This window comes from Leucoraja erinacea, chromosome 9, assembly GCF_028641065.1.
Source record: "Leucoraja erinacea ecotype New England chromosome 9, Leri_hhj_1, whole genome shotgun sequence".
Lineage (NCBI taxonomy): Eukaryota > Metazoa > Chordata > Chondrichthyes > Rajiformes > Rajidae > Leucoraja > Leucoraja erinaceus.
Window position 1 is genome coordinate 58552078 of NC_073385.1, and position 14989 is coordinate 58567066.

General features: G+C 42.2%; 1 protein-coding gene across 1 annotated transcript in view; it reads left to right on the forward strand.

The window, feature by feature from the left end:
* cdan1 (codanin 1) overlaps nucleotides 1-14989 on the forward strand; it is a 123874-nt gene that overhangs the window by 71310 nt on the left and 37575 nt on the right. The window contains exons 10-14 of the mRNA XM_055640901.1: nucleotides 1009-1118; nucleotides 2022-2111; nucleotides 5344-5419; nucleotides 8630-8835; nucleotides 10875-10989. Of these exons, the coding sequence (XP_055496876.1) occupies nucleotides 1009-1118; nucleotides 2022-2111; nucleotides 5344-5419; nucleotides 8630-8835; nucleotides 10875-10989 (597 nt within the window). The remainder of the gene's footprint in view (nucleotides 1-1008; nucleotides 1119-2021; nucleotides 2112-5343; nucleotides 5420-8629; nucleotides 8836-10874; nucleotides 10990-14989) is intronic.

A 14989-nucleotide genomic window follows, 5' to 3' on the forward strand; every position in this document is an offset into this window, starting at 1 on the left:
TGTTTCAGATCAAGACTGCCCATCAAAAATTGGAAAGATGTTCTTTTCACAGATATTACCTGACCATTGAAATGTTACCAGCACTTTCTGTTTACAAAGGAATATAGATAGTTTAAGTGAGTTAGTTGTGGTGTACAATTAATTCTCTTTGTTGGAATGTACTGCCAATACATTGTGTTGCTGTACTGTAGGGGGCACATTGGCGCTGCGCCTGAGACCCGAGATTGATCCTGACTATTGGTGCAGTCTGCATGGAGTTTATATGTTCTCCATGTGACCACATGGGTTTTCTCCGGGTGCTCCGGTTTCCTCCCACATTCACTAGACGTGCAGGTATGTAGGTTAAGCGACATATGTAAATTGTCCCTCGTGTGTAGGATAGAACAAGCATACGGGCGATTGGTGGTTGGCATGGACTTGGTGGGCCGAAGGGCATGTTTCCACACTGTATCTCTAAACTAATCTAAGCTAAACTTGTATGAGATGTGTATCTTGTACCAGGCGTACATAATTCCACATACCCTCCTTCCAACAAAGACAGTCAAATAAACTACTCAATTTAAATAAGTAACTGTATCCATGTGTTGATCCTATCTTTCTAACCTCAGACCTATAACTCGGTGATAGTGGACTCCCAATGACATTTATTTTCATCACTGGTTTCTAAATGTCTGACCATGACTGGGCAGTATGATTAGCAGGAGCTGAGATGCTGTGTGGCCTTGGGGCACAGTCCGAATGCGAGCCAGCTCTCTGCACTGGCTTAAGGAAATAGGAACAGGAGTAGATCTTCAGGATCCTCAAGTCTGCCTTCATCTTTCTTCGCCTATATTGAAACTTTTAAGCATGCCGGTTGTGCACTCACGATTAATGTTTAAAAAACCTAGCATGTTACTTCACTGTTGTTATCTCGCATTTTAAAGGCCTAATCATTTATGTCTGTATTTTAGATACTAGATTTAGTGAAGTATAAAAATAATATTTCAACCGTTTGCTTCTTGTTTCCAGGTATCGCCGGCGGTCCCTTCACTTATACAGTCTGTTCCATTTGAGCCGGAAACTGACAATCGATCTAATTTTACCAGTGACAAGGGCTTTCAAAATTTTAAAAAACAAAGGTACAGATACTGTTTTGTACATAAATGCAAGTTTCAGATTATGATTTAAAAGCAGAAAATGCTGGAAACACTCAGCTGGTGAGGCAGAAACCCTGGAAAGCGAAACAGAGTTAACGTTTAACGTCTGAGGCCCTTCGTCAGACCTCGGAAAAAGAGAGAGAACAAATTATATTGCGGAGTAGTTGGAGAAGAGAGGGTTGGAAGACCGATAAGATGAGGGTGTGGTTGTTTAGGGGATGTTGTCAAGATCACACAGTCTAGAGCTCTTAAAGATAGCAGAGTCAAGGGATATGGGGAGAAGGCAGGAACGGGGTACTGTTTGAGGATGATCAGTCATGATCACAGTGAATGGTGGTGCTGGCTCGAAGGGGCGAATAGCCTACTTCTGCACCTATTGTCTATTGTCTTTTGGTAGTACATGGAATCTACAGCAATGATCCATTTGGGGTAAATGGACTTGTTGGCTGAAATGTTCCATATGAACCTCAATCCCTATTTTATCTTCAACATGACAATTTTTTAAATCTCTTTGTACATGTAACCAGACTCCCATTAAATACATCTGTGCTAATTGCCATTTCTACCTGTTGCGAGTTTAACATCAGTGCTGCTCTCCTTAGATTTAATTCCCTACCAAACTAATTGAATATGATCTTAAACCTCTGAGCACACCTCTGCCCTGTCACTATCAATCCAATGTCAGGTCACTCCCTTTAACCTTAAATTTGAACATCAAAATCAATCTATGTAGTTATGTATTGCACGCTTTGAAAACTTTGCTTGATGTAAATTTGCTTATGAGTTGTCAAAGTTACTCTGCTGAAGAATGGTTGGAAAACAATATTTTAAGATGCAGTGATCAGAGTTCCGTTTGAAGAGCATTATTCATTCATTGTCTTCCAGAGATGTATTTTATGAGTTGCTGCGTGAATGGGAGGACAAGCATTCAAATCCTGGTTGGGAGTTTGAGAGAGCAATGGGTCTTCGAATCAGGTATCATAACCTCAGACTTAAGGAAAATGTATGCCATAGAAGTTTGTTTGATTCCTTATGCCTATACCAGCATAAAGAGAACCACCCAGTCTAATCCTTGCTTCTGGCACTGGTTTCCTGCCTGCAGGTCACAGCTCTTTGGGTACACATTCAAGTCCTGCTTAAATGTGATAAGTGTTTTTGCCTCCATCACCCATGTGGGCAGTGAGGTTCAGATCCCCACCACCCTCTGGGAAATCCTCATCTCTTCCCCAATTCTAATAGACTAGTTATTTAAAATGTAACAGTTTCTTACCCCTCTGCCTGGGGTAGTCAGCCGTTCTTCTCTGCCTGGGGTATTTAGCTTCTCATCTTTTATGAACCTCATTGGGTCTGACCTCTGTATCTCCTGTTCCAATGAAATTAATCCCAACTTGTCCAATATTTACCCAACTACAACTTTCTAGTCCTGACAATATTTTGATAATACAGGTGCACAACCTTTTATCCGAAAGCCTTGGGACCAGACATCTTTCGTAATTCAGAATTTGTCGGTCTTCGGAATGGAAATTTTTTTGCGTAGATTTTAATGGCTGGCTCAGTGGTAGAGTGCTCGGCTCATATCCGCAAGGTCGCGAGTTTGCGCCTTGATCCCGGCAGAAGAAGTTGGAGCGGGGCTGGGCTGGGCTGCTGCTGGCTGTGGGTCTCTGGGATCTCTGTGCTTGCGGTGGGCCTGGTGGTCGACGTCCAATTGGTCCTGACGTCTCCGGTGACTGCACTGACCTGCAGCCATCGCCGTCGTGAAGACAGTACAAAGCCCCCACGCCGGTGCAATGAGCGGGGAGCTGGAGAGGGGAGGGAAGGGGGTCACACACATGGCCGGGAAGCAGAGGGGTGTAGGTGGGGTGAAATTGAAGGGAGCGACAATCTGCTGCTGCCTGCACGCTGAGTTTAAAAGTTCCCACGCAAGACTCACGATACACTGTGTATCGTGTCTACCGTGGGAACTTTTAAACTCAGCTGGCAGGTAGCAGCATATTGTCAATTATTAACCCTCCCGCGCAATGTACCCTCACCTTCTCTTTTATGAATGGGGATTTAGTTCCCCTTTCTTCGAGGACCGACCGGAGGTTCCGCTGTCACCTCTGCGGGCCGCCCTCGGTGAACGTTTTCAAGGACCTTTCTTCAAGGACTGAAAAAATGTCGCTATTCGGAGCTTTTCGTTATTTGGATCGTCGGATAAAAGGTTGTGCACCTGTATTGAATTTTCTAATTGTAGGTAACACTCCTCCCCCCCCACCCTCCCCCTTTCCCCCTCTCACCCCTGTGCCCCACCCTGTTTGCACCTATTTTCCCCCACTATCATTTTCCCCTTTTCTTCCTCCAAACCTGAGCTCTGATACCGATGAGAAGGCCTACCTGGCTGATCTGGCACTATGGTGTCAGGACAACAGACACCTCTTGAATGTCACTAAAACTAAGGAGCTGATTGTGAACTTTAGAAAGGTTCAACGACCGAGGATGTACCTGCCACTGGAGATAAATGGGGATACTGTGGATAGGGTGAGCTGCTTTAAATATCTGGGAGTCCACATCACAGAGGATCTGACATGGACAACACACACTGCCTCACTGGTGAGAAAGGCAAGGCAGCTGAAGAAATTCAGAGTCACTCTGAGGATCCTTCAGTGCTTCTACTCTGGGGCTGTACAAAGTATCTTGTCCGGTAACATCTCGATCAGGTTTGGCAACAGCTCTGCCCAGGACAGGAAGGCTCTGCAGAGTGTAGTGCGTTCGGTCGAATGCACTGTGGGAACTGCACTCACCCCCCTGCAGGACCTCTACCCCAGGAGGTGCAGATCCAGAGCCAGCAAGATAATGAAGGACCCCTACCCACCCCAGCAACGGACTGTTCCAGCTGCTACGGTCTGGCAAACGCCTCCGCTGTCACGCTGCAAAAACAGAGAGGATGAGACTGAGTTTCTTCCCACAGGCCGCCAGGACTGTAAACTCTAATCTCACCAGGGACTAATTTACTGTTGTGTTGTGTCTTTTTATTTTTCTAAAATGTAAATACTGGTTCTGTTCTGTTGTTTTGCACAATCCGCAGGCATTGCCACTTTCACTGCACATCTTGTATGTCAATGTGACAAATTAAATTGACTTGACTTCCACCTATATCCCTCCCTCTGGCTTCACATTTTCACATTTCATTCCTCCTCTGCTTATCTTACACTCTTTTATCTCCTTTTCATCTCAAGCTTTGGTCCACACATCTGCCAATCAAAACCTCCCTCACCTGTATCCACCTATCATTTCCCAAGTTTTGTACCACTTCCATCTCTTTGCCAGCTTTCTCCCCGATATTACAATCAGTCTGAAGAAGCACCCTGATCTGAAACAGCACCTATCCATGTCATCCAGAGATGCTGCCTGACCCGTGGAGTTACTCCAGTACTTTTTAAAAAAAAGTTAGCATCTGCAGTTCCTTTATGTCAACGTTGTCTTACGTTTCCTTTGTACCCTCTCTTGTGAAGTTGCATCTTTCCTGTAATTTGATGACCAGAGCTGTAGAGGGTGGGTAGGTCAAATGGGTATTATTCAACAATATTAGTTTTCTGTGCCTGTCCGATTGGAGAGGTGAGTGTAGTAGGTTGTGCGGGCTGGCAAGGATGTTGCTGGGATATCAGGAGTCTAAGTTAGATTGTCTGCGTTAGTGTGTTGAAATTAGTTGCTTGTGGCTCATAGCAAACTCAACAGGTATTCACTTCATTAAAGTTAACCCAAATTAAGTTCCTTGGCCTTTGTTTATTACTGTATTTAGGAGTCTAATCAACGAGGAAGGAACATTTCAACTGGCCTCACTTCTACTGTGGGCTGTGCCCTCTGTTCCTGCCATTGTGGGCAAGTTAAAACAGCGAGTCGCCATTGACATTGTCTTGTCCTGGTATAAACCCTGAAAGCAGCATCCTACAATCTGGTGAGAAAGTGCCCGTTAACACATTCCTCATCTGGTGCTTCCATTGTTTCCAGTACAGTTTACCAGCAAGGTTATGTGCTTCACTACATTTGCAGAAGCTTACTTCCTGGGAACAATTGCAAATCAATGCTTTAAAGCCAAATCAAATGTAGTGGATTATACTGTATGGGAAATTGAAGCAGTGATGTTAAATCCATTAGCTGGATAATTGCTGATAACTTGTTATTTTCATGTCCTGATCAATGGCTTTTTTGGCATTTTGATATATTCCAGGAACATGATGATCAATCTAAGTGCAGCGTGCAACCACAGTCACTTTGCACGATTGTTTCAGAAACAAGTGATAAGAGTGAGTATTTTATGTGCAGTCTCCTATTTTTCTTGTCCATCCTGGAAGTGATCTGACAGTTTGATCCTTAATTATTTTGATTTCTATATGTATATGGAGCTTATTTACTGGTCCCCTGTTTGTACACTCCTGTCTTAAGCTATATTTTGTGTTAGGGTTAGTCTTGTCAGGTGGTACATTGAATGCCATTATATTTTATAATACTGGAATAAACTTTCTGGCACATGTTACTTAATTTAACGTTGTCAGTATTATCCGTAGTCATATAGTCGTACAATCCAGAAACGGGCCCTTTGCCCACCACGTGCTTGCTGACGTTTTTGTCCCTCTACTCTCATTCCATTTTAGTTTAGTTTAGAGGTACAGCGCGGAAACAGGCCTTTTGGCCCAACAGGTCCACGCCGACTAGCGATCCCCGCTATCATGGATCAACAGTATCCTACATCCGCTAGGCACAATTTACATTTATACCAAGTCAATTAACTTACAAACCTGTACGTCTTTGGAGTGTGGGAGGAAACCGAAGATCTCGGAGAAAACCCACGCAGGTCATGGGGAGAACGTACAAACTCCGTACAGACAAGCACCCGTAGTCGGGATTGAACCCGGGTCTCCGGTGCTGCATTCGCTATAAGACAGCAACTCTACCGCTGCGCCACTGTGCCGCATTTGCCTACATTAGGACAATATCCTTCAATGCCATGCTGATTTAAGCATCTACTGTATCTAAATATCTCCCAATAATAGCAATTGTACCTGATTCCACCAGTGTCTTCTCTGTCTCTCTGTGTTCCAGATATCACTCAGATCACTTTTAAAACTCCTTCCTCCCAGTTTAAATATATATCCTCTTATCTTTGATTCCCCTACCTTGAGAAGACTATTCTGACTATCTACCCTTTTCATCTCCCATAATCTTCTATCTGCTCATCTCTCAGCCTCCATTGCTCCAGGGAAAACAAGCACAGCCTATACAATCACTTCCCATAACTAGAATCCTCACAATCCAGGCGACATCCTGGTGAATCTTCAATGCATCCTCTCCAGCACAATCGCATGCGTCCTTTAATGCGGTGGCTAGAACTGCACACAATACTTCTAGGTTTGATCTACCCCGTGTTTTGTAATGCTGCAACTTGACATCCCAAATCTTGTTCTTTGCTCTGATCGCCGTTCTCATCACCAATTTCATGGAAAGATGGATTTCTCCATGTTCATTATCAAGATGTGTTTATTGTTCCCTCGCTCTCCATATATGGATCAATGGTATTTGCCTCAACTGCTCCACATGGTTCACATTTTAACATTGTCTGAATAATGACATTTCCCAAGAGGTATACTTTAGTCGATTTCTTGGTCACTCAACTATAACGATGGTGATGACTGAGTTGAAGGCTACGGTTTTGTGTCCACACAGCATTAAATTAAGCCTTTGTTTATACTTTTAAGGTAAGGGCAAAGCAAGTAATTTTAGACAAACAATCTTCCTGATGTACTAGTTGCCAGAGGATCTGGGGTGACGGAAGAACTAAAGGAAATTCACGTTAGGCAGGAAAATAGTGTTGGGGAGACTGATGGGACTGAAGGCTGATAAATCCCCAGGGTCTGATGGTCTGCATCCCGGGGTACTTAAGGAAGTGGCTCTAGAAATCGTGGACGCATTGGTGATAATTTTCCGATGATCTATAGATTCAGGATCAGTTCCTGTGGATTTGAGGGTAGCTAATGTTATCCAACTTTTTAAGAAAGGCGGGAGAGAGAAAACAGGGTATTATAGACCAGTTAGCCTGACATCGGTGGTGGGGAAGATGCTGGAGTCAATTATAAAAGATGAAATAGTGGCAGTAACAGGATCGGTCCGAGTCAGCATGGAATTACGAAGGGGAAATCATGCTTGACTAATCTTCTGGAATCTTTTGAGGATCTAACTAGGAAATTGGACAAAGGACATTCATGAGCAAAATTAGGGCACATGGTATTGGGGTAGAGTGCTGACATGGATAGAAAACTGGTTGGCAGACAGGAAACAAAGAGTAGGGATTAACGGGTCCCTTTCAGAATGGCAGGCAGTGACTAGTGGGGTACCGCAAGGCTCGGTGATGGGATATACCAGCTGCAATAGCTGGTATATTGCAGCTATTTACAATATACATCAATGATTTAGATGAAGGATCCAAAGTAACATTAGTAAATTTGCAGATGAGACAAAGCTGGGTGGCAGTGTGAAGCCTGAGGAGGATGCTATGAGAATGCAGGGTGACTTGGACAGGTTTGGTCAGTGGGCAGATGCATGGCAGATGTAGTTTAATGTGGATAAATGAGGTTAGCTTAGCAAAAACAGGAAGGCAGATTATTATCTAAATGGTGTCAAGTTGGAAAAAAGTAAAGTACAACGGGATCTGGGGGTCCTTATTCATCAGTCAATGAAAGTAAGCATGCGGGTACAGCAGGCAGTGAAGAAAGCGAATGGTATGTTGGCCTTAATAACAAGCGGAGTTCAATATAGGAGCATAGGTCCTTCTGCAGTTGTACAGAGCCCTAGTGAGACCACACCTGGAATATTGTGTGCAGTTTTGGTCCCCTAATTTGAGGAAGGACATTCTTGTTATTGAGGCAGTGCAGCGTAGGTTTACAGGGTTAATTCCCGGGATGGCGGGATTGTCATATGCTGAGAGAATGAAGCGGCTGGGCTTGTACACTCTGGAGTTTAGAAGGATGAGAGGGGATCTTATTGAAACAATAAGATTATTAAGGGTTTGGCACACTAGAGGCAGGAAACATATTCCCGATATTGGGGGAGTCCAGAACCAGGGGCCGCAGTTTAAGAATAAGGCGTAAGCCGTTTAGAGCGGAGACGAGGAAACACTTTTTCACGCAGTTGGGAGTATGGAATTCTCTGCTTCAGAGGGCGGTGGAGGCCGGTTCTCTGGATACTTTCAAGAGAAAGCTGGATAGGGCTCTTAAAGATAGTGGAGTCAGGGGATATGGGGAGTAGGCAGGAACTGATCAGCCATGATCATATTGAATGGCGGTGCTGCCTCAAAGGGCTGAATGGCCTACTGCTGCATCTATTGTCTATTGTCTATTAAGAGCAGCATGTTGTCACTCTGTACCTCCAACACGTTTCAGGTTTGGAACTGTTAATCTTTGTTCTAATTATCATATTTATAAATCTCAACATGAATGAAATTAAAAAAAAAATTCCCATAGATGTGTAAAGGATCAGTTGGAGCGATCAGAGGCAGTGAGCATCCTGATCAAGATGTGCTGGACATGTTTGGAACGGACAACCTTACCAAACTGAAGAGGCTACAGGAACGCTTTGTTGTGCCACAGAATATTGGTGGGCCGTGTCCACCTCCAGTCTTCTCCGGTTGCCAAGTATTCTTCAGAGATTTTCTTTTGTGCGCCGGGAGGTTAGTTCTGTTTTAGTTTATTATCAATTCATAGAATAATGACATAATCAATTCACAGAGTAAGAACTCCTTTGAAGTCTTTTAACTTAGGTTGGTTTCAGTGAAGACGTGATAAGGCGATATTTAACTTAATCTCCCCCTCCAGCTTCTCGTCGTGCATCTTTGCTCATGCACATTTGTTTGTTACGCTCTATGATGAGTGAAAATTAATTCTCCCTCCAGCCTGCTAAAACCTTCTTGTATTTGAATAACAAAAACATAGCAAAAAGCTTCACACGGGGAGTTGTTAAACAAAATTTAATTTTGAAGTTAAAATAAGGCAGAACAAAGATAGCTTTTAAGGCTTTGAAGAGGATACATTCTTGGTGCTTACGGATGAAATTTCAGAGGATGGAATCAATAATATAATGAAATTAAAAATAGAGGCTAGAATTGGAGGAGCACAGAGATAGAAATAAGCAAGACAGATTTTTGATGAATAATTAAATATTTAATCTGGGGCATTGGAAGACCAAGGGCAAGTGCAGGTAAGCGTTTAAAGGAATAATGCATGTAACTTGTAGAATATGGGCTATAAAGTTATTGATAAACTTGATTAGGATGCAGTGAACCTTAGGCTATAGGAAGTTGAATGGGCGAGGACATGGCAAATAAAATATATTGGGGAAGAATGTGAAGTTATCCATTTTAATAGGAAAGACAGACAGGTCTCACCACAATTGACTCCATCTACACTCATACCGTCTCAGAAAAGCAGCCAACATAATCAAACACTTATCGCACTCCTTCTCCCTGTTCCATTAAAGATAGCAGAGTCAGGGGATATGGGGAGAAGGCAGGAACGGGGTACTGATTGTGGATGATCAGCCATGATCACATTGAATGGCGGTGCTGGCTCAAAGGGTCAAATGGCCTACTCCTGCACCTATTGTCCATTGACCTGCACCTATTGTCCGGATGGTAGGCTGCTCTAGAAGGTTAGATCGCATGGGATCCAAGGAGGGATAGCTGAATAGATAGCAAATTAGCTCCATGGAAGGAAGCAGAGGGTGAGGAACCTACACAGTGAATGGTAGGCCTCTGAGGAATGTTGTAGAACAGAGGGATATAGGAGTGCAGGTGCATGGTTCCTTGAAGGTCTAGTCACAGGTAGATAAGGTGGCCAAAAAGGCTTTCGTCACTTTGACCATCATCAGTCAGAGAAAAGAGTGTAGAAGTTGGGAGTTGCAGTTGTATAAGACGTTGGTGAGACCGCATTTAGAATATTGTGTTCATTTCTGGGTACAATGTTATAGTAAAGATATAGTCAAGGGAAGATTTACGAGGTTGTTGCCAGGATTAGAGGGTGTGAGCTATAGGGAGAGGTTGAGTAGGTTGGGTCTCCGTGGATTAATTATTCATTCATTTCATTATTCCATGGAGCGCAGGAGGATGAGGGGAGATCTTATAGAAGTATACAAAATCATGAGAGGAATAAATCTGGTAGATGCACAGTCTCTTGCCCAGAGTAGGAGAATTGAGGACCAGAGGACATAGGTTCAAGGTGAAGGGGGAAAGATTTAATAGGAATCTGAGAGGTAACTTTTTCACACAAAGGGTGGTGGGTGTGTGGAACAAGCTGCTCGATGAGGTAGTTGAGGCAGGGACTATCCCAACGTTTAAGAAACTGTTAGACAGGTGCATGGACAGGACAGGTTTGGAGGGATATGGACCAAACGCAGGCAGGTGGGACTAATGCAGTTAGTACATGTTGGCCGGTGTGGGCAAGTTGGGCCGAAGGGCCTGTTTCCACACTGTATGACTCTAAATATTAAGATCTTTCTTGTGCTCCTTAGCTACTTTTCCTGCTAAAATGCTGATAATTTTTGGTTCCACATAACAAAACAAGATTGACTCCCTTTTATAAAGCACTTATTCTTTCACATAAGTATAAAGTAGCTCTGTCCATAACCTTTAATATTTACCATGTTCTCTTAATATATGATTTTGCTGGCGCTTAATTCTTCTAAAGGACTGACCACATTCTATCTTTGATGCAGCCATCAGTTGAATCAACACTTGTCAGATACTTTGTGTCAGCAGATTTTGGAGCTGGATAACATAACGATCCTTCGGCACAAGTCCTCAGGAGGAGAGGCAGATATGGATGAACAGGTAAATCATTGTGCATTGCCAATTGTGATTTATGTTTGTGATCTTCAAACAACTTTGCTGTCAACTGATTCTTTTCTCTTTTTTTGTGTAATTATCTGCTGTATATTCAAATTCTCTGATCAGTTAGGCTTCAGTGACTAAATAATTCATTCAGTACCCTAAAAATAACTTTGAGAATAATACTGCCTCTTGGTATTTGGTTATAAATTGTAGCACATGTATTATGTAAGTGCTTATGATTCTGTAGCTGAACAAACAATTAAATATGTGGCAGATGGACACAAAGTGCTGGAGTAACTCAGCGGGGCAGGCAGCATCTCTGGAGAGAACGAAAGCGTGACTTTTCGGGTCGAGATCCTATGTGGATTTGATTTCCACCTTGTTGGTGGGATGGAATTGGTCACGCAGTTTATATAGCAGAGAAATACTGTAGTACCAAGCTGAAAATGTAAACCCACAAATTCAAATTCAATTCAATACACCTGGTATTTGGGGACAGTACTTAAATGTAAAGCTTGTCTGAATCATCGTTAAATAATGAGGGTCGTGAATCTTTAAAATTTATTGTCCTAGAGATTTATGTAGCCTGGGTCATTGAATATATTTCAGGCTGAGATGGATTAAATAAAGGAATGAACGTGAGTTGAGGTTTAAGACTAACAGTTAGTGTTGATCAGGCCATGTCAGATCAGCCATGAACTTGTTGAACTAGTTTTGAGACCAGGTGGGTGACGTGCTTCTATATTATGTTGTATGTAACTGACACTGATGTGGTTTGGAGAGACGCTGCAGGACAAGAGAACAAGAATGCTCGTGTCAACCAGAGGCATATTTATTTGATTAATCCTTCTTCTGCAGTGTGGGCAGTATGATCCACGCACTTCCTGATTGTACAAAGCATGGCACTGTGGTACATTTTTTAGAGTCATTCAGCGCGTGACAGTCCCACCAAGACCAAGCACTCATTGTCTACATTTTTTCAGGGCTTTCTATCCTGGAAATAGAGCAAATTCTCAAATTCTATGTATCCTGAGAAAACATGGAATATGATAATCAGGCCTTCTATCTTCCCATATGTCAAATCAAGTCAACTTCATTTGTCACATACACATACAAGATGTGCTGTGAAATGAAAGTATGTGTCCAGCAGAGGCTAACCTAGACGGCCAGTTGCCATGGAGTTGCTGTAAAGACTGCCGTAATAATGCAACCTCCAAGAGTGCATCCCAGTGAACTTTCTTACTAGCACCCACTTCTCGTTCCGCTTTATTAATGCTCTAACTTTTGCCTTATGATGTAATTTTACATGATAATATGTAAGTGAATCATAATGTTCCCATCAAGGGAACATCAATGCCTGTTTGATCTCGCTTGTCCATTGCATGTTGACCTGGTGATTCAAAAATTGAATTGATTACCATATGGTGGAGACAAGTTATCTTGAATTGATTTAAGAGACATTAGGTGTGCACCAGATATTGATATACTGAAAGATAAGAATGAAGTAAAAGCAGCTCTGTGGGCAACATAAACATTACTGTAGATATGTTGGGGTGAACAGACTGTCATTAACATGTGTTTCTTCATTCATGGATCATTTGCAATGTAATACACCTAACCTTGAACTGGGATTACAGGAGGATACCACATCAACCCATTGAGTCCAGGCCACTTCATGGATCAATCCCATTGTTCACTACATTTTTTTCCAGTAGCTTATTCTTTCATTCCCATCAACTCCTGCCATATTCTACCACTCAGCTTCACACTGGGAGTAATTCATCTACTAACGTATTGCACTCAGAGGAAACGCATGTAGTCACAGGGAGAATATGCACATTCCACACAGCACTTGAGGTCAGGATTAAGATGGCTTGTTGGAGCTGTTAAGCATCAGCTCCACTGTCTATACCACAGTGATTATGGATCACAGTTAAAATAAAATCTGCACTACTCTACTGCTATTTGTGTTAAAGTGAAAAAATCATTATCAATGCTAAAATTAAATGATCGATTTAAACCATTTTACCAAACACTTGCACTCGGTCTGCCAAGGTCCGCAGGATCTACAGGTTACCAACCATTTTAACTCCCCTTCCTAATCCCATACGGATCTTTCTGTCCTGGGCCTCCTCTATTGCTAGAGTGAAACCACATGCAAACTGGAGGAACAGCACCTCATAATCCGATTGTGTAGCTTACAACCCAATGGTATGAACATTAAATTCTTCAAGTTTAGGTCACTTCTACCCTTGTGCCGTACCCCCCACCCAGCCAACATGTTATTTTTCTATGTTCCCCATGGATGCTGCTGGACCCACGTGTGTTACTCAAGCATTATGTGTATTTTTTTCAACAATTTGAATGTTTGGGTGAAACTTGTAACTGTGGCAGTTGAATTTAGTTTCGAAGTCCCATAATCTTTAATCATTCTTGGTATGATATAGCTTGTGCCTGGTTAAATATGCTATTTGTAGACACAAGAAACTACAGATGCTGGTTCACAAAATAAGTCACAAAGTGCTGGAGTAACTCAGCAGGTCAGGTAGCGTCTCTGGAGATCATAAATTGGTGATGTTTTGGATTGGGACCCTCCTTCAGACTGATTATAGTGGGGAGGAGGAAGCTGGAAGTAACTTGGGAAGCAGGACAAAGTTTGGCAAGTGATAGGTGGATACAGAAAAGGGGAGTTTATGAATAACATTAGGTTTGGAGGCCAAAGAACAGAGTTATAAAGAAGGAAATTAATGCGTAGATTTGTACAGCCATATCATTGCTCTGTTTAAAGCAGCAGGGTATACTGTACTTCTGCTCAGTAACTGATGATTGGTTTAAAGCAAACTCCTGGGTGGAAATTAAAATTATTGCACAGTAAACTAGCATTCTGAATTCCATACCAAGGATTTGTAGAACCATAACCACAAGTTTCAAAACTAAATTGAATGATTGTTGCAGAACTTTGGAGAAAGTATAAGAGTAGAGCTAATTCAGTAGCACCGTGAGAAATTGCGCAGGTTTCTGTTATATATATGCTGTCTAGACAAACCCTATCCATTCAGAAGAGACAATATTTATCTTGTGATCTAAAACCAGTCTGATTAGACTGTAGTGAAGCTGGCAGGTTTTAGTTGCATTGGGGAGGGTTTGATCTGTGTGCTTTTTGCATTGAATAATCCACGTATAATGCGATTTTCTTTCAAATTAATTTGAAAAAAGAAAATGGCGAAAAAAATGTAAAATTTCTATTAGTTTTGACACATTTGTTCGTGTTTGATAGCTTTTGGGAGTGGGCGAATTGATGGAATTAAGGGATTTGAATACATGAAAGAAAAATTATTCTGGATTTCGATTTCTGAGAAATGAATCAACATCATATACAGTGCCCTTCATAATGCTTGGGACAAAGACCCATCATTTATTTATTTGCCTCTGTACTCCACAATTTGAGATTTGTAATAGAAAAATAAATCACATGTTGTTAAAGTGCACATTGTCAAATTTTAATAAAGGCCATTTTTACACATTTTGGTTTCACCATGTAGTCACAGGGAGAATATGCACATTCCACACAGCACTTGAGGTCAGGATTAAGATGGCTCGTTGGAGCTGGCCAAGTCAATTACCCGATCTGAACCCAATTGAGCATGCTTTTTATATGCTGAAGAGAAAACGGAAGGGGACTAGCCCCCAAAACAAGTATAAGCTAAAGATGGCTGCCAAACATGCCTGGCAGAGCATCACCAGAGAAGACACCCAGCAACTGGTGAGTCCATGAATTGCAGACTTCAAACAGTCATTGCATGCAAAGGATATGCAACAAAATACTAAACATGACTACTTTCATTTACATTACATTGCTATGTCCCAAACATTATGGTGCCCTGAAATGGAGGGGGACTATGTATAGACACTGCTGTAATTTCTACATGGTGAAACCAAAATGTATAAAAATGGCCTTTATTAAAATCTGACAATGTGTACTTTACCCACATGTGATTTT